The 20,799-nt window shown below is 31.9% G+C and overlaps 1 protein-coding gene across 1 annotated transcript in view; it reads left to right on the top strand.

Moving 5' to 3' along the window:
* KPNA5 (karyopherin subunit alpha 5) overlaps positions 1-15,476 on the top strand; it is a 34,999-nt gene extending 19,523 nt beyond the window's left edge. Inside the window, exons 9-14 of the mRNA XM_010965470.3 lie at positions 925-1,088; positions 3,094-3,172; positions 4,732-4,857; positions 5,465-5,592; positions 7,570-7,748; positions 12,048-15,476. Coding sequence (XP_010963772.2) covers positions 925-1,088; positions 3,094-3,172; positions 4,732-4,857; positions 5,465-5,592; positions 7,570-7,748; positions 12,048-12,235 — 864 coding nt within the window. The 3' untranslated portion in view covers positions 12,236-15,476. The remainder of the gene's footprint in view (positions 1-924; positions 1,089-3,093; positions 3,173-4,731; positions 4,858-5,464; positions 5,593-7,569; positions 7,749-12,047) is intronic.
* The last annotated feature ends 5,323 nt before the right edge of the window (positions 15,477-20,799 follow it).

Below are 20,799 nucleotides of genomic sequence, written 5' to 3'. Positions count from 1 at the left end.
AATATAGAATCAATTCTGATCATGGCAATAAGAGCCAACATCTGGGTGCTTACTGTGTGCCAGGCACTGTCCTAAGATGCTACATACATTCTTACTAATTTAACAGTACCATATTATCCTTGTTTTATAATTGAAAAAATTGGGGTTTAAGATATATTAGGTAATTTTCCCATGGTTACACAGCTAATGAATAGTGTTTGAACCTAGGTCTGTCTGATTTGAGACAGGAAGAAACATAGAATTTATCTAATTTAACCTTTTGATAGATTTGGAAACTGAGAGAGAGGTGAAGAGACTTGCTAACCTTATACTAGTTAGTTGTAACATAAATGTTAAAGGGGTTAAAATATCTATTGTTACGTGCTTTTTTAATTGAAGATTTAGGATTTCAGTACATTAAGAAAAAGTACAGTTTATTAGTGACTTGCATTTAAAAACACGTCAGCTTTCTTTTTGTATTTTCTACACCTTTACTCATCAAATGATTGTTAGAGTTATTCCAGTAATGTACATGTAGTAAGGAAAGTGAGGTTCATTTAAGTTGGATTATATTCCATGATCATTGTATTAAGCACTGAACTGAAACGTTTTTACTTCTTTCAGTTTTGTTATACTTTTTTGGGGGGCTGTGTTTATGTATGATTTAGATATAGATGGGGAATCTCAAATATGTATTTAATTAGTTTTTAAAACTTTAAGTTTACCACATATCTTATTCAGTGTAAGATAAATAGGAATCATAATCATTTTCACATTTATATATAGTTTCCATGATCATAATTTTAAAACAATAGAATGTCTTAATTTCTCTGGAATTTTTGTAGCATTAAATTTTTATTTTAAACTGAGTAGAAACTATTTTCCTGAAGAAACTGTTTTAGATAGAGAAAAAAATTTTAATACTGACTCTTTCTTCCCTTCCAGATTTCACCTTGCTTAAATGTTCTGTCACGATTGTTGTTCAGCAGTGACCCAGATGTACTAGCAGATGTGTGTTGGGCCCTTTCTTATCTTTCCGATGGACCCAATGATAAAATTCAAGCAGTCATTGATTCTGGAGTCTGTCGAAGATTGGTGGAACTTTTAATGTAACTATAATTTATGGTTAATAAGTGTATGATTATGTATTAAGTTTAGCAATTAGAGTAATGGCCTTGTAAACATCTCAGGAGCCGCTGTCTTCAAGAAGCATTGAAAAGCTACCAACTCCATGTTGCAGAATAGCTGTAATACTGAGAATTTGACTCTTAAACTTGTTTCTTATATCCTCTCTTTGGGACTAATCAGTTTGTTAATGAATTTTACTAGCTTTAATCTCTTTATGAGTGGGAGGGACCTAATTCAGCAACTATTTATGGAATGCCTATTACTGGCCAGAGTGTTGTACAGTATATTAATGAAGTGTGGAACACAGTTCCTACTCTTACAGAACTAATAATCTAGTTAATTGCCCATTACAATAATTAATTTGTGTATAATTCTATGTAGTGAAAAACCGTTAGTATTTTCAGTTTTATTAAAGATAATGTTTCTCTTTGCTGAGCTATTATTGCCACCTTCTTTAAAAAGGACAGATTTTCTACACAGAGAAGTTGAAAACTTGTAAGAAAACTTGTTTAAAAAAAATATTATAGTTTCCTCATCCTCTTCTTTTAAAAAAATATATTCTCATTTTTCCTTTCTTCCTTTGCCAAAAAGCCATTAGCTAGGTCCAAACAAGGCAGATGGCACAAAGAAGAGTGGTCTGATAAGGGACTGTGGCCCTAGCTTGAGAACAGCATCTGAGGAGGGTGGGCAGGCAGATCAAACAAGGGTATCTTGAGGATGGACCCACTAGGGCCGAGCAGATAACCAGGCTGGAGATGGGCTTGGAGCCAGCACACTAGGGATGTCAGCCTAGCTGGATCTGAAGAGTGGTCATATAGAGAGAGATTATGATGATAGAAGCCAGCTTCTCATTCTTAGAGAATGGAGACATACATATAGAAGGGAGGAAAGCCAAAATAATCTTGTGGTATTAGAATTGGAGATACCATTGTGAACTCATGGCTTTCATCATAAAGAGATAATGTGGGAATAAATACATATGTAAGTGTGTGTGTCCCCTTAGAGGGCCTAAGAGCAGTGACAAATAACAAAATGAGCACACCAAATGCACAAATCTTAGTTTTTAAATGCTACTCTCCACCAAGTAGAGTAACAGGTTCTTGGAGAAATGACTTAATTTCAGAGCTGGTACTGAGAAAAGATAAGATGAACCCAGAAAGTAACAGGTGCTCAAAGAACAGAGAAATGTCACAAGGACACAGAGCCCACTTGAAGGGACTCCTACTGTTTAAACCCGGGATGAAATCAATTGTAGTAACATATTTTAACTTACTGAATAAAAGAGAAATCCATCAGTCCACACCAAAATGAGTAGAGAGAGCAATAGATAGAAAAGGCACATAGTTGAAATAAGAGTATTAGGAAATCATCACTGGCAACAATACTAATAACTATTAATAATTCATACAGTAAACATCAAGAGATGCTAAAACTGGTGAAAGTGGGTTAAGAAGTGGGATCTTACAGAGTCTAAAGTAATATTTCCTCACAAAATACTAATTATCAAGGGAAAAACTGTAATAATTAAAGTGAAGAAATCTGGGAGATACCATCTTAATTAAATGACCAGAGTTCAGTGCTACTGTAATGGAAAAAACAGATGCCATATGCTATCCAATAGAATGTAGTGAAAAGGCAGTAGCCTCTGTGATATCTCAGCCCAAAGCATGTAACTGGGTCTTAATCATGAGGAAAAATTGAACAAAACCAAATAACTGGCTTGTGATTGTCAATGATGCCATGATCTTGAAAACCAAGGGAAAACTAAGGAACTGTTTTAAGTTGAAAGAGCCTAGAGAAAAGGGGTGCAACACATGATTCTGGATTAGGTTCTTTGTTGTAGTGATGTTACTGGGATAATTAGTAAAACTTGAATTGGATCTCTGGGTAAAGAATGCCCAAGAATTTTCTGTACTACTTTTGCAAATTTTCTGTAAATTAAAAATTTTTATTATAGAGTATAAGTTCATATTTTATTATTTTTAGGCACAATGATTATAAAGTTGTATCACCTGCATTAAGAGCAGTTGGTAATATTGTGACTGGTGATGATATTCAAACACAGGTGAGTTCAGACTTTAATACGATAAATTGGTAACATAATGGATTTGGGAAGTTTATCATGTTTCATACCACTTAATTATATATTAATCAGGATGTTAGCATTACCATAATTATACAGGCATCTGTAATGTGACAATAAGCATATTCTTGATAATAAGTGATCCACCTCAAATACTTGTATATGAAAATCACTATCCTAGATCTGTAATGATGTCAAGAAGTAGAAGCTAGGAGTTCGACTCTTGAGGGATTTACAGTTCAGTTGGGGAGAAAATGTATATTGAATCAAAGCAAATTGCCCAGAATAGTATATGTTTGCTGGCAGATGATTGGTCAGTCAATGCTGTAATTTTTTTTTAAAATATCAGTATGCTGAGAAATCTTTAGATTCCATAAAGGAGTTGAAACTAAAGCTAAATCTTAAAAGCAGTAAAGAATTTCAGTAGATTCGAAGAAGTTTATGTGACCATAGATACAGAAGCAGACGTGTGAGTTTATTTAACAGACATTAAACTTGACTGGAAAAGAAACTGTTAATGAGATAGTGATTGATTATAAATAGGTTAGAAGTGAGGTTGGAAATGGAAGAGCTCTTTGTAATAGATTAAAGACCTAGATTATGAGAAAAGAAGGAAAGATAGCAGGGAAACATTTCCCAGATCGTGTGTGTGTGTGTGTGTGTGTGTGTGTGTCTGTCTGTCTGTCTGTCTGTCTGTCTTATTTTCTCTGTCTGCCTGTCTTGGAGGATGGTGAGGTGGCAGAAAAGATGTGATGTCAGATTGACTTCAGATCTGGGGTGGTCTTTCTTGAAAATAGAAACTTAAACTCTGTAACACATTAAATTCTCCTTTGTTTGCCATCATTAACTTTTTATTCTAATCCACATTCTTTCAGTTTTAATTTTTTAAAAGCAATATTTAGATACTTACCTTAGTTATTAAATAGTAGATCTTTAGTAATTGATAGTTATTAATTTAAAATAGCCTTTTAGAAGAGAATGCCCTTCTAAACATACAGTTTTCAGCAGAATTTCAATGCACTGCTCCTTACATTCTTCACTAAGTAAACAATGTAAATCATTGTGGATATTGTGAAAATGGAACATAATTAATCTTGCAACAGAATAAAGCATGTAAAGGGACAAAGCAGAAAATACTTATTTACAAAAGAAAAATGAAACAGTAAAAATTTTAATGAAACAAATAGACTTACTATACAGACTAAGATTTCTTAACAGTTATAGAATTAGATGCTTTCAAACTGTTTGAGATATGGATTTTTTTTCCCATCAGTTCCTCTGGCAAAACTTAGATGTTGACCTGACCAGTCACTGAATCTCTCTTCAAATAGTTGTGCCAGTTGAACTTGGAGTATACGTGTAAACTTAAAGGACACACTTCTGAGTGTCCTGCTTATTTTCAGATTAGTGGGTTGAGAACAGAGCACTTCACTACACCAATATTAAACAAGCTTTAGCAAATTGGGAGGGTAGAAAACAGCAAATTTGCCTGCATTTTTTTTCAATTAAGTTTTTATTTCCATTTCTAACTTTTGGTTTAGGTAATTTTGAACTGCTCTGCATTACCCTGTCTCTTACACTTACTGAGTAGCTCAAAGGAGTCAATCAGAAAAGAAGCCTGCTGGACTGTTTCAAACATTACTGCTGGAAATAGAGCTCAGATACAGGTAAATACCTTTCAGATCTGAGAAAGCAGGAAGGTCTCAGAAGTCATTTTGGACAAAATTTTATCACTAGTGTTTTTTAGTGAGTTAATAAAAAAAATTCTTAAAGGTTTCTTGAAAGGTGTTTTAAAGAACTGGACTTTCTGGCTCTAAAATAAAAACATTTACTTGTAGTAGGTATTCTAGTGAGGAATGGCAATTATAAATGTAGTTGCCAAGTACAGTGCCTGATACATATTGGTTAGTCTTTAAAAAGAATTTGAATTTCATTCTTTTAAGTATAAGTTAGGCAATGATCTTCCTGTCAGAGCTTTTAAATAATGATTCATTAGGGTCCTATCAAGCTCCTTGAGTCAGTAATTACTAATCCATTTTGACCAATTATCTGCCTGTGCTTTATCATCTTTAAAATTTATGTTTTGCTAATACATTCTTATCTTAAAAGGAAAGTATGTGAAAATTTGTTGAAAGATTGGAAATAAAATATTTCCAAAGGTATTTCAAAAAAGCCTGACATTTTAAAGCCAATGAGTTCCAAGATTTCTCTACTTCCTAATATTTTTAGAACAGTATTTGCTTTGATTATGTTATATAATTTTTATCTCCTCAGGCTGTTATAGATGCAAATATTTTCCCTGTTTTGATTGAGATTCTTCAGAAAGCAGAGTTTCGCACCAGGAAAGAAGCAGCTTGGGCTATAACTAATGCAACATCAGGAGGCACTCCAGAGCAGATAAGGTGTGAAACAGATGTTTTAACTTGTTTTTTAAATGTAAATGGGACAAAATTTGAAATAATACATACTTTTTATTTGTTGATGAAACAAAAACATTATTTCTAAGTCAGTTTTATAAGACAAATGTAATTCATAGATTTAAAGTGCTTTAAGCATGGTGCCTGAACATTAAGTTCTCTACTAAGATTAGCTTCTTTTATCATTGTTATTTGTAGTCATTACAATTTTTATTACCAGTGTTAATTCCTAAGTTTCTTTATATCTTGTGCTTTCACTATTTTTTCCTCCATAGCAGAAGTTCCACTTTACATTTCTGTAAAAGCCTGACTTTCTACAGAATCTTCTTGTTCTGAGAATCCCTTCATGAAACTCAGGAGTTTTTAGGTTTACTGAAGTGACTATTTAGGGAATATGTTCTAATGAATATTTGATTTATTTCCTAACTTATAAAACAAGAAGTCAGGCTGCTGTGCTGTTTTACAAATCACTTAGAGGATTATGAAATCTACTTATTAGGAGATCACTGTCTGTTACTGCCTTCATTTATACTATCATCTTGTTCTCTCAGATTCATATTTCTATTTGTTGGTAACAGCTATCCTGCCTTTTATTTTCTGTTCCCTTCGTTGCTTTAATCAGTATTTCCATTTCTTTTGTGTCATGAATACAGTCAATAATAAAACAAGATCTTTCATTTGTTCTAACTTGTATTTTTTTTTTTAATGTTAAGTTATTTTTATCTGCTCTGGGGCCCAAAGTTTGTTTGTTCACCTATAAACAGTTGTATTTTTCCAATTACTTTTGTCATTGTGTCAATTCCATATGTTATTCCTTAAATTTATTAGTATGAAGCAGGTGTCCAAACATAAATATTTTTCTAATCATTTTCACCACTTCATTAATTCTACTTATAAGGGAAGATGTTTTGATCTCAGATAAAATTCAGCATGCTTATCACTAATATTTGTTGAGTGTCTAATGTTGCCAGTTGTGCTAAGTCATTTCAGTTATTGAAAACCAGCAGTGCATCAGGTACTTTATGTATTTTATTTCCTTTAACTTTATAACTCTGTGAGTTACTTATTCATTCAACAAATATATTTGATCAATCACAGTAGAGTATATGGAAGGTATGCACATTTAAAAAAAAAAAGATGGAAACCAACTTTTATTGAATGTATACAGTATTCTCACAGCAACCCTCTGAGTTTGGTACTATTATTATTCCCACTTTAAGATGGAGAAACTGAGGCAAAGAGAAGTTACTCGAAGTCACACAACTAGTAATGAATAGAATTAGGACTTGAAGCTATGCAGTCTGGCTTCAGAGCATGTTGTTTACCTTTATGCTTAATACAGGCTTTTTGCCAAGTGAATAAATCAGTTACTTTAAAGAGCTAATAATAACTAGAAAAGGACAGAACATTAGGAAATGAGTGTAGTAATTTTTGTGATCATTATATATTAGAATTATTCACCACATGGCCTGTTTTGCTCCTATAAGCCTTCTATGCTTCTGAAACACAGCAAATGTTTTAGAACATTAGTTATGATTGTTTTTGTGGGAAATTTCCTGAAGTTTGATTTAAATGTCCCTTCTCCCTCTTCATTTCTACCTACTACCATATGACCTCATTTGTTACACAGGCTAACCTTAAAAAACAAAACCAAACTTTGAACCCACTATTCTTAGTGCTCATATGCCATGCAAAAACAAGTGTTAAGTACCAATTTGCTTGTATGTATATGTTTGTAATACCATTTGTTGCTAATTATGTTAAATTATGAAAATAGGAGAGTAAGAATTTTCAGGTTCCTATGTAAGTGAAGATTTCAATGTTCTTAATATTTAAGGTTGAATAGGAATACTTGTTTATATAGCATTTCACTGAAGAACATTTTCATATCATTGCTATAAATAATATTTAAGTCTTTAAAAATGTTTTTTCCCCACTTTTCTTTTTTTAATAACTCTGAAGGTATTTGGTAGCCTTAGGCTGCATTAAACCACTTTGTGACCTGTTAACTGTTATGGACTCTAAAATAGTCCAAGTGGCTTTAAATGGACTTGAAAATATTTTACGTCTTGGAGAACAAGAATCTAAGCAGAATGGAATAGGCATTAACCCATACTGTGCCCTCATTGAAGAAGCATATGGTAAGCAGTCAGTTAAAAGTTTATAACTACTATCAATTTTTTATTGAAATACAAGTGATATATTACATTGGTTTCAGATATATAACATGATGATTCAATATTTGTATGTACTGCTAAATGATCATAATAATTCTAGTTCACATCACCAAACATAGTTAAAATTTTTTTCTTGTGATAAGAACTTTTCAGATTTACACTCTTAGCAACTTAAATATGCAGTACACTATTATTAACTATAGTCCCCATGCTGTGCATTATATCCCCAAGGCTTATTTATTTATAACTGAACATTTGTACCTTTTGACAACCCCCTTCACCCATTTTGTCCAACCCCCACCTTCTGCCTCTGGCAACCACCAGTTTGTTCTCTGTATCTCAGAGCTTGTTTTTTTACTTGTTTTGTTCTGTTTTTTTTTAGATTCCACATATAAGTGAGATCATACAATATTTGTTTTTATCTATCTGACTTGTTTCACTGAGTATAATGCCCTTAAGGCCCCTCATCCATGTTGTTGCAAATGACAAGGTTTCTTTCTTGTTTATGGCTGAATAATACATTTTCTTTATCTGTTCATCTTTCAGTGGACACTTAGGTTGCTTCCATGTCTGAGCTATTGTAAAATAATGCTGAAGTAAACATAGGGGTGCATGTATTTTTTTAGTTAATGTTTTCATTTTCTTCAGATAAATACCCAGAAGTGGAATTGCTAAATCATATGGTATCTACTTTTAGTTTTTGAGGAATTTCCATACTGTTTTTCATAGTGGTTGCACCAATTTACATCCTCACCAACAGTGCACAAGGGTTCCCTTTCTCTGTATCATCACCAACACTTGTTATCTCTTTTTGATAATAACCATTCTAACAGGTGTAAGGTGATATCTAATTGTTATTTTGATCTGCATCTCCCTGATGATTAATGATGTTGAGCATCTTTTTATGAAAAAATGTCTATTCAGATCTTCTGCCCATTTTTTAATCAGATTGTTTGTTTTTTGCTATTAAGTTGTTTGAGTTCTTTATATGTTTTGGATATTAAGTCCTTAACAGGTATATTATTTGCAAATACTTTCTCCCATTTCACAGGTTGCCTTTTCATACTGTTGATGGTTTTTTTCCTTTGCTGTGCAGAAGCTTTTTAGTTTGATGTAGTCCCACATGTTTATTCTTGCTTTTTGTGGCCTTTGCTTTTCGTATCAAATTCAAAATCCAAAAAACTATCTCTAAGACTGATGTCACGGAGCTTACTGCCTATGTTTTCTTCTAGGAGTTTTATGGTTTCAGGTCATACATTCAAGCCTTCTATCCATTTAGAGTTAGTTTTTGTGGATGGTGTAAGATAATGGTCCAGTTTCATTCTTTTGCATGTGGCTGTCATTTTCTCAGCACCACTTGTTGAAAAGATTGTCCTTTCCCATTGTATATTCTTGGCTTATCATAAATTAATTAATCACATATGTGTGGATTTATTTCTGGGCTCCCTGTTCCATTCCACTGATCTGTTTATATGCCAATACCATACTCTTGATTATTATAGCTTTGTAATATGTTTGTAATCAGGGAGCGTGATGCCTCCAGCTTTGTTCTTCTTTCTCAAGATTTCTTTGGCTGTTTGGGGTCTTTTGTGGTTCCATACAAATTTTAAAATCATTTCTTCTATTTCTGTGAAAAATGCCATTGGAATTTTGATAGGGATTTTATTGGATCTGTAGATTGCTTTGGGTAGTATGAACACTGTAACAATATTAATTCTTCTAATCCATGAGCACAGAATATATTTATTTGTGTCTTCTTCAATTTGTTTCATCATAGTTTTCATTGTTTAGGTCTTTCATGAACCTCCTTGGTTAGGTGTATTCCAGGGCATTTTATTCTTTATGATGCAATTATAAATGGGGTTGTTTTCTTTTTTTCTCTTTCTGATAGTTTATTAGTATATAGAACTGCAACAGATTTTTGTATATTGCTTTTGTATCCTGTGACTTCACTGAATTCATTGATTAGTTATAAGAGTTTTTTGTTGGAGTCTAGGATTTTTTATGTATAGTATCATGCCATCTGCAAATGGTGACAGTTCTATTTCTTTTCTGAAATGGACAACTTATTTTTCTTATTGCCTAATTGCTCTGGCTAGGACTTCTATTATTATGTTGAATAAAAATGAGAGTGGGCAATCTTGTCTTATTACTGATCTTTGAGGGAAAGCTTTCAGCTTTCCACTGTTGAGTCTGATGTTTACCTATGGGCTTGTCATATATGTTCTTTATTATGGTGTATACCCACTTTGTTGAGAGTTACTCAGTACTTAATTATCTACCATAGGCATTTTCCCCTCCAGTTCTATAAAAAATATTTTGTGTAACAGCAGTATAATATGGTTGAGTTTTTTTTTAAAGTTACCCTTAATCATGTTATCCTAACAATTTCTTTTCATTATTTGCCATCCTTTTTTACATTGCCTTTATGCACAAATACTTTGCATTGATATACTTCCAGTGCATGTATAGCTTTGTGTTCTACTTTAACATTTTGGAGAAATTTTACATTTGTACATAATTTCTGGATTTGTAATAGTGACGTAATGTTATAAACAGACAATGCTGCATGCTGTTCTATCCATTTTAAGTGTGGTTTTAGCCATACTGTTGTAGTTGATTATTAGTTAGTTTCCAATTTGTTTACCACTTTACATATGCCAAAATGACACCTTTCTGAATGTAGTATTTTTCTTCTGTTGAATTAATATTTGGGGATAAATTTTCTGGAATGTTATTGTTGAGTCTTAGGCACAAACTTCTTTTTAAGTTTTTTATAGGTTTTCTCACTTTACTTTCTAAAGGCATGTTACTTGGCAGTGTCACTGACAGCCTCTTGTTTTGTTGATTTTGCTGATTGAGCCAATGTAACACGGTACTGTCATGTTTCTTTTATGTTTTATTTCTATTTCTACATGAAATAAAACATAAAAGCAACTTGGTGCTTTTATTTCATGTAGAAAGTAGCATATATTTTCCATATGTTAGTGTATTTCCTCATCTCACTTGTTTGTTTACTGGTCTTTGTCCAGTTACCAATTTGTCTCTTTTTTGTAAAAATTTGAATTAATTTTTTCATTTAATATGGCTTTTTACCTTTTTATTTTAATAAAATAAACCATGTTTATTTATAATTAATAAATGATTCAATCTAATCTTCTGTTCCTTCAAAGTTTGCAGAGTCATTGTCCCCACAGAGATTAGATGAAGATTTTTTTTTTATTGGCTAAATTTTTCTAATTGAATTTTTAAAACATTTAACTCGCATGGAACTTATATTAGGATAAGGGATGAATCTAAGTTTTCCTCAATATATTTCCATTTTATATGCACTTTCTGTTTTAAGTCCTATTGTATTGTATAGTGGATTCACACTTTTATTTGTGGTTCTTCAACCAAACCTGGGAGATCACTTTGCCTTTATTTCAAATTATATAATGTCACTGGTTAAGACATCATATAAATATAAGATATTAATCACTGATTAAAGAATATTTTCTTACTACAGTCATTATTTTTGACCTCAAGTTATACTGGGGTTTGGGCTTTATTCTGTGATTGGGTATAGATACGACTACTTTGCTTCTTCATTCTATCTGAAATAATATAATTGAAGAGGTTTAGCTGTAATTAAATGAAAAAGATTTTTAGCATCACTCAGATTTATATGTAGATTTTTTTTCTTGTAAGCAATAAAATAGAATGCTGTAGTTTCTCCTTATGCCATCAAATGGACTTTTTCAGTTTCACTTACAAGCTGTACTTACTGGATTTGTAAATAGTATTCACTTATTCCATATCGATACCCTCTGGCTCATTCTGTGAGACAACTTGTGTGTTAGTTTGCTCATGTTTTACTTTTTTGTTTGTTTTTGTTTTGTTGCTTTCCCTTTTTGTGCTTTTTACTTAGCACAGTTACTCTGGAAACAACTTGTGGAGTTACATAATCTAAATCTGTCATTTTAAAATTCAGAAACTATAGTACAGAGGAACCAAACTTATTTGGGCAAAATCACACAAAAGAGAGGTAGCATCTATGATCTTCCTACTCCACAGCCCATACTCTCAGCCCATTATCACCCATAATCTCATTCTGGAAGTATAAGGCGTAAGTGTTGGCTATCAGTATGTGCAAAAATTAGATAAAAATAGCAGTCCGATTGTCAGGGGGCTGATGAATGCTATCAGTTCATTATTTTGATTTGAATATATGTTTAAATTTGAGTAAAAATTTTGTTTTTATATTTATGCTTTGTATAATAGGTCTGGATAAAATTGAATTTCTGCAAAGCCATGAAAATCAGGAAATTTACCAAAAGGCTTTTGATCTGATTGAACATTACTTTGGTGTAGAAGATGATGACCCCAGCATTGTACCTCAGGTGGATGAAAACCAGCAACAGTTTGTATTTCAGCAGCAGGAAGCACCAATGGAAGGATTTCAACTTTAACTTGGTAAGAGCAAAAATTAATGGCTAAAAAGTGTAGCTTCAGATATCTCCCCTTTGTTGCAATGTCAGTAAGAATATTTGATGTGTTTTTTATATAGAACAAAAAAGAAAGAAGTTGATGCACTTTTAAAAAGCAAAACAAAAGTTTCCATTCAGATACAACCTTTTGTTATAGTTTTGGTTTTATTTTGGTGTGCCTGTATTTGTCTTTCATTGTTTTATCTATTTTTTGTATCTTTTTGTGAACAATTAAACTCATTATGAAATTATTTAATAGCTTAGGCCTAAAAAGGAGAACTTTGCTGAAGTATTACATAATGGTTCTGAATTTTTCTAGCATTTGTGGAAACTGCACATTAGCATTACAGCTGTTGATAACTGTATTTTGACTTGCCCAATCTCTACTAAATCTACCTCTCGAAGCAAAAACAAAACAAAAAGCTTCAGAAACATGAAATAGAGTAAAAGCTAAATTAGAAGGTGAAAATATCTATTACTTTAAATTATAAATCACTGTGCTGTAGGTTATACATTTGCAAAAATAATTACAACAGAAAACTTGTTAAAGTTATGTATAAAACAGAAGAAACATTGTACTGATAATCAATTAAAATGTGGCAATTGTGAAGATAGAAGCTGTTCTTCATATTGAACACATTAAAATGATCACACAACATTTAAATATTTGTTTTTAACATATAAATGCTATTATTATATTAGTATATTTTGTATTTTGACCAAATATGCTACCATTTTTTAAATAGTGTTTTATTATTTTTTCACTGCTCATTTTAAAGAGCATCATGATAGAAATGCCATCATGAATCTAAAGTAGTGCTGCTTAGCAAAAATAACACTGTAATTCTTTCTCTGATTTTTCAGAGCAGTAATTGAAATTTCACTTTCTGTGTAATAATGAACTTAGGTACTTGAATGGCAAAACTGTCCTGAAGAAATCACGTTGTTATGTGTTAAATTTTATCAAATGCACTTAATGTTTGGACACTAAAGGATGATAATAATGAAAATTGCTAAGGATTCTTTAATTGGTTGAAATCTGTATTAGGATTCCCCCCCCCCCGCTTTGGTAATACTCAGAAGGTCATACTGCTGCTTATTATGAACCAGTGTATTAGATTACATTTGTATCAGATTGGTCAATATAATGAATGTGTTTATGTATTAACAGCAAAAACCTCTTCATACTGTGAAACTTAAAAAAAAAGTTTCAATAGAAAAATTATATATATTTATTTATAGATACACATGTGTGTGTTATTCTCACATACTATACTTGTTAGTTTTCTAAGCAGATATGGTACTGTTGAACTGTCTTTTCATTTATGAGTCTATTTACATTTCCATTTATATATCTGCAATATTTATTTAAAAATTAGTTTACTGCTGTTTTAAGATGGGAACTAAAAGCATTTTTGATATGATTCATAGTCTATTCTGTAAAGAAGGATTTCATTTATGATAGCATTTATAATGTTTCTGCTGGAAATCAGAGGCATGTTTCAAGAAGAAAATGTATATAGGAGTACTTTTAAATAGTATGACACTTTGTAAATTATATGTCATGAAACAAAGCTTTTGGCAAGACACTTAAAACCTACAGCTACGGAATACAGGTTTAAATGGTGTCCATAATGCTGACTGTATCTGCCAAACCTCTTTTATATTGTTAAGTAGAGGACTGTATCTGTGCCCTTTTTATTATAGTAGAAGTTACAAAGTTCAGGATAAAAAGTGTTTCTTTTGCATTATGTATATTGAAAAGAACAGGGTAGTTATATTAAAGATTACCAAGTTGATGGTGAATTTATCAGATAAACACTTTTTTGTGATGCAGATTGTTCTAAGTATCAGGTGACAGGGTATTCCAGTCTTTCTAATCAATTGAACTTGATAATGCAGCATAATTCATAAACTGACCAGCTGTGCCTGCTTTTATTTTGAGGACCCTGTAGTCACATTAATAAATCTCTAAGCCAAGTCTTTCAAAGAAAATAGTTCTTATAGAAGGAAAAATAATAGAATGAACTTTGAGGGGAGGATTTTTAAATTTTTGTCAGTAAACCAAGCAAGCATTCTATCTCTGAATACAGAATACGAACATATTTTAAGCATTTAAATACAAAATTATATTTAATTCATTGAATCTGTTACTTGGGTAATTAATGTGATTAGATTTGAATGCAAGGGGCAATATGTAATAGTTGGGACCAGCTATTGGTATGGTGATGAGTTTACTGAACTAGCAAATACTTTGTAAAAAAAATTTTTTTTAATATGACTACTCTTTTCAGATGTACTATATAAAATGCTCCAAAATGTATTTTCATTAATCTTCACTGACCCTTGTAGAAAAAAATTTTTTTTAACTTGCTTTCCTAAGATTTACTATATTTAAATCCGAGAGAAACTGTGCCAAAAAAAAAGAAAAAATTAAAACATGTTGTGAAGGGCAACGCATGCAACATTAATGCAGAAATCAAGAAAATACTTGAAAGAGTCCTTTACATTTATTTAATTAAATTTGGTGTTTTATTTTTGTCTGAATTTGAATTTTTACTAGTTAATCTATGCAATTATACTTACTTGTTTTATATTTGTAAGTACTTGACTCAGTGACCTGGGTTTTTTTTACTATAAGTTTTATTTTGAAAGGTGTTCCTAGAACTTAATTTTTAGTGTCATTTTGTTCACTTACTGGTAGCTCTAGAACAAGAAAGCAAAAAACAAAAACAAAAGTAAAATCTGCTGGCACAGAAATAACATACCATTTGGTAACTGTAAAATCTATTTGCAGATGAAGGTTGATTTGTTGGATAAAGGACTTTTGTTGGACAAAGCATTACCTTTGCCTTCATATTTTTTCTTCTCTTAAGAAGGAGCATTATGGAAAAAGTAATTATAATGCAAAGTCTTAGTGGATTTTTGTTGCTGTTGTAAATTCAATCTACTGGCTGCTTTGTGAAACTGTGGAATCAAAGTATTTGTTGTTAATCTTTACTCATTTTAGTTCATAGCATTATTGTTTTATGAAATGTGACATATTAGGAGCCATTGTGATAGGGCTGTAAAAGGATAATGCATCTTTAAATTCTGACTGAGAAATGGGATGAGGGGAAGATACTCTTGCATAAATAAACCAACATTTGAGTAGTATGCAATATTATGAAATGTTACAGCACTATATTAAAAATAATAAAATACTATTTTACAATTGCATATATCTAAGTGTGTCTGTTTCATTTGTTCTTGTTTATGTTTGTATTTCTAGCAGAGCAAAAATAGATGCCTTTACTGATTAAAATTCCATCCCCTTTCTAAAACCAATAAGATTTTGTTTGTAGCATTATCTGACAAAGTGACTAACCTGGTTTCCTAGCAAGCTGCATAAGCACCCAGTAGGTGGCTTCCCAGGAAGTCTCACTGGTGCCCCAGAAGGCTTCCAGAGAGCCTCACGGACACCTCAGGGGGCAACGTCACAGTGAAGTTAAACAGCACCTTGTAAGCAACTTTCTAGGGAGTTCCTCTAGCCCTCCTGTCAGCAACTTCCTGGTAAGGTTTGTTGGCACCTCAGAGGAAGTTTTCTGCTTGCCAGCCTCAGCCTGGGGCACTTCACAAAACTCTTCTGCCATCCAGTTGATGCTACACACCAAGGGGTCTGAATCTTAGCCTTGGAGAAGGGAGTCCTCTTCCTTCTTGGGTACTACTTTGCCTCAGAGGTAATGGCTGTTCCCTACATCTGCTATTCCTGTTACTCATCAGACTCCTCTTTAACTCTTAGTAGCTAATCCTTTATAAGTAATCTTTCTACATTAAACTCTCCCTGTTCAAATAACTGTTGTTTTTGTCTTTTGGCTGGACTCTGACTGATACACCCAACATGGTCATGATGTGTATACTTTTTACACGTTGCTGTGTTTGGTTTGCGAGTGTAATATTTTTCCTCGAGGATTCTTGGTGCATATGTTAATATATGAACTTGGCCTACATGTTAAAATTTTTATACTGACCTTTCAGGTATCAAGGACATGCTACTTTCTTTTTTAAAAAGCAGTTTTATTTAGATATAATTCACATATGTACCATATAGTTCACCCACTTCAAGTGTACAGTTCAGTAGTTTCTATATGCATAGAGATGTGTAACTAGCACCACAGTCAACTATACACCATTATATTTTGGAACTGGCTTTTTTCATTTAGTGTAATATTTTCATTGTTCATCCATGTTGTAGTATTCCATTTCCTTTTTATTGCTGAATAATATTTCACTGCATGGATATAATACATTTTATTTATCCATTCATTGTTTGATGGACATTTGAGTTGTTTCCACCATCTGGCTATCATGAATTTACCTCTTTATCAAATGGCCCTCTTTATCTTTGGTAATATTCTTTGCTCTGAAATCTACTTTGTCTGATATTAATATAGCAACTTCTGTTTACTTTCGATTTGTGTTAGCGTGATATATCTTTTCCAGCCTTTTACTTTTAATTACTTGCTTCTTTATAAAGCAGTCTTCTTGTAGGCAACATATGGGTCTTGCTTTTTTATTCTGACAATCTTTGCATTTTAATTGGAGTATTTAAATCATTAAAAATTACTGTGATTATTGAATTGAGTTTAGATCTACCATCTTGCTATTTGTTCCATTTGTCCCATTTTTGTCTTCTTTTTCATCTTTTTCTGACTAGTTTTGGATTAACTATTTTTTGATTCCACTTTATCTCCTTTGTTGGTGATATATAATGCTTTGTTTTTGGTTTTTATTGGTTGTGTTAGGGCTATAAAAATAGGCATTTTAAACTTACTCTACTCTCAAATAATATAAAAGCATATCACATATAGCACTGTACTTTCCCTTTGAGCGCTTGAAATGTGGCTAGTATCACTGAGAAACTGAACTTTTAATATTATTCTCATTAAGTTAAAATTTTAAACTGATAGCTTTACTCAGCTATTGGAAAACTTAACTATATTTGGAACTTGAGTCTGTGAACCTTGTTTTTTTGCTATAAATTTTATGAAATCTAAATATAGACTAAGTATTTCCAAAACACCAAGTTTTAAAGATTTAAAAAGAAAAAAATAAAATACTTTATTAATAATTTTTATATGATTACTTGCTAAAATAATATTTTGGACATAGTGGATTAAGCAAAATACTCTATGAAAATTAATTTCACTTATTATTTTGACTTTTTACCATGGCTGTTAGGAATTATAAATTTACCTATATGGCATTTTTTTCTATTCATTCAACACTGGTATAAGAAGCTTAATACAGTATACTTTCATTTTCTCCCTCTCTGCCTTTGTGCTATTGTCAGATATTTACTTCTACATGTTATAAACTCCACAATACATTTTTGAAATTTTGCTTTAAATAGCCAGTTTTAAAAGGTTTAAACAAACAAAGTTTTTTTAAATATTTGCCCACGTAGTTACCATTTCTAGTGTTCTGCAGTTCTTTGTATAAATCTAGATTTCAATCTGGTATCATTTTCCTTCTGCGTGAAGGACTTTTATATTTTTGTGTTGTAAGTTTGCTAGTGAGCAATTCTGTTAGCTTTTGTATACAAGCCTACATAAATCTTTACCTTCACTTTTGAAATACATTTTTATTGGGTATAGAATTCTAAATACATTTTGTTCTCTCAAGATGTTGCTCCACTGTTTTCTTACTCGCCTTTTTTCTGACAAGAAATTTTCTGTTATTCTTTTCTGCTTTCCTTTATATGTACTGCTAACTTTTTCTCTGGTTGCTTTAAAAAAAATTTTTGTCATTGATTTTTAGACAATTTGGTTAAGATGTGCCTTGTGCTTTTTTGTGTGTTTCTTCTTGCATTTGGCTGAGATTCTTGAGTTTGTGAGTTTATAGTTTTCACCAAATTTGAAAACATTTCAACCATTATTTCTTCAAATATTTTTTAAATTTCCAGTTCCACTTATATTAGGCTGTTCAAAATAGTCATACAGCTTACTGATGCTTTGTTCATTTCTTTTTCAGTTGTTTTTCTCTGTGTGTTTCATTTTGTAGTTTTCATTGCTTTGTCTTCAAGTTCACTAATCTTGTATTCTGTTGTATCTAATCTGCTCTTAATTTCATTAGTGTATTTTTCATATGAGACTTTGATTATTTCTAGAAGTTCTATTTGGGTCTGTTTTATATCTTCCATGTTTCTTCTCATCATGCTCAAGGTTTCCTCTACTGTAGGAATATAATTATAGATGTTATATTATCCTTGTCTGCTAATTCTATCTGTGTCCTTTCTTGGTCTTTCTTTTTATTGATTTTTCCCTCATTATGGTTTGTATTTTACATTGGTGTGCATTTTTTGCATGTCTAGTAATTTTTTATTGGATATCAGACATTGTGAATTTTACTTTGTTGGCTACTACATACTGGATTTCATATATATACGAGTGTATGTATGTGTATATATATATATGCTTTGTTATGGGATAAATTAAGTTACTTGGAAGACAATTTGACCTTTGCATAAAGACTCACTTTTAAACTTTGTAAGGCAGGCACAGAACAGCCTTTATTTCACTGCTGAAGTGGTACCATTCTTAGTGCTCTGCTACTCTGTCAAATAGAAGGGTTTCCACTTTGGTGGGATTCAAACTATTCTTGTCTATGTGTGAGCTCCAAAATTTGTTTCTCCTCCTTCTCTCAGGGGGTTCTTTTCACGGTCTGGAGACGTAGTCATGTGTGATCATCAATACTCAGCTGAAGATCTCGAGCTATCTGTGCAGCTCTATCACCTTGATACTGGGTAAAATCTGGTTGTTGTATCTTCCCTGGACTCCCAACTCTTTCTCCTCAACTCAGTGACTTCTAGGTTCCACACGAGTTTCCCTTCTACGCCCTGCCCTCTTGAAACTTTCTAGGCAGTAAAGTGGAGCAACAATACGGCCCAACTAATTTATTTCCTCTATTTCACAGATGACTGTTCTGTGCCTGATGTCAAGTGTCTGGATACTGTCAGTTCATATTTTTGTCTGATTTTTTAGTTTTTTCAAGCAGAAGAGTGAATCTTGTCTCTATGATTCCACTTTGGCCGACTAAAAGATGACATACCAATTTATAATGTTCTTTTGGCTTCATCCCTTTTATCATTTCTAATATTGTTTTCTTACACTTTTTTTTTTATCTTGATGAACTTGCCAAATTTGGTTATACTGATCCTCTACATTCTATGTTTGCATTTACTTCATTAATTTCTGCTCTTAATTTTATAATTTCCAGTATTTTATTGCCTTTGGATTTATTTTATTTTTTTCTAATTTCTTAGAGATGTTTAACACATTCATTTTAAACCTTTCTTTTCTAAGAAAAACATTTTGTGATGGTAACATTTTACTTTTAAATACCACTTTAGCTGCATTCCACAAGTTTTGATATATAACTTTTTCTTATTCAGCTCTAAGCATTTTTAAACTCCCATTATGATTTACTCTTTGACCAAAGAGTCATTTAATAATGTGTTTTTAAATCTTTAAAATTTAAAAAAATACCATTAATTTCTAAGTTGTGATGAAATTACATGAAAGTTTGAAAGTTGATGAAATGTGCTTTATAGTCTAGTATGTGCTCAGTTTTAGTGAAATGTTCCATGCATGCTAGAAAAGAATGTGTATTATTCACATATTTAATATCTTTACTAGTTAGCTTAATTTGTCGGTGTCTTAAGAGAGGTGTGTTAAAATTTCCCAAGATGATGGTAGGTTTGTTCATTTTTTCCTAGGAGTTCTGGCATTTTCAAAATGTGTTTAGATACTACATTATTTTGTACATAAAAATTTAGGATTAGTGTATCATTTTTTCACATTCAGATGAGAATCTGTATATTTATGTGCTAAAATAATAGAAAAATAATTATTACAAAATTGATATTTTTCAGGTTACATGATAGGTGAATTTAAATAAAACAAATTAGTTGAAACTTACTTGAAAATGTTTTCCCTTTTAGTGTTTGTGGTGAAATGACCTAAAGGCTGAAGTTATAGCAGTCTTATGTCCAGATGAAAAATATAATCAGAATGAAAGGTCAAGCAGGGTTTCCATGGTGAAATCCTTGTACAGGTGCACCAAAGTATGGCCACCATCCAAAGAGACAGACGGCAGATGGAATGGAAGAGTATGAAACCTTTTGTCTAGGATTTACTATGTTAAAAAAAAAAAGGTGACATGGAATAGATTGGTTAATAAAATGATGTAACTGAAGGGAAAACAGGATTCACAATAACAACAAAAAAGCCTTGTTCTCAATCCCCTACTCCCTGTGGCCTCAATTGCAGAATAAGAACATTTACTTCATGTATTAATCTTGTATGCTGTTTATGAAATAGGCAAGGTAAATATTTTTCTTTTCTTCTTGAACCACAGAAGTAACTAATTTCTCACCCATAGACAAGTGCTAGTCACTTGTGTTTATAAGTTTAAGATGTATGGCATAATGATTTGCCTTACATATATTGTGAAATGATTACCACGGTAAGTTTAATTAACATCCGTCATCTCAGGATACAAAAAGA

The sequence above is a fragment of the Camelus bactrianus genome, chromosome 8 (genome assembly GCF_048773025.1).
Source record: "Camelus bactrianus isolate YW-2024 breed Bactrian camel chromosome 8, ASM4877302v1, whole genome shotgun sequence".
NCBI classification, from domain to species: Eukaryota; Metazoa; Chordata; class Mammalia; order Artiodactyla; family Camelidae; genus Camelus; species Camelus bactrianus.
This window is presented reverse-complemented; position numbering and strand designations above follow the sequence as displayed.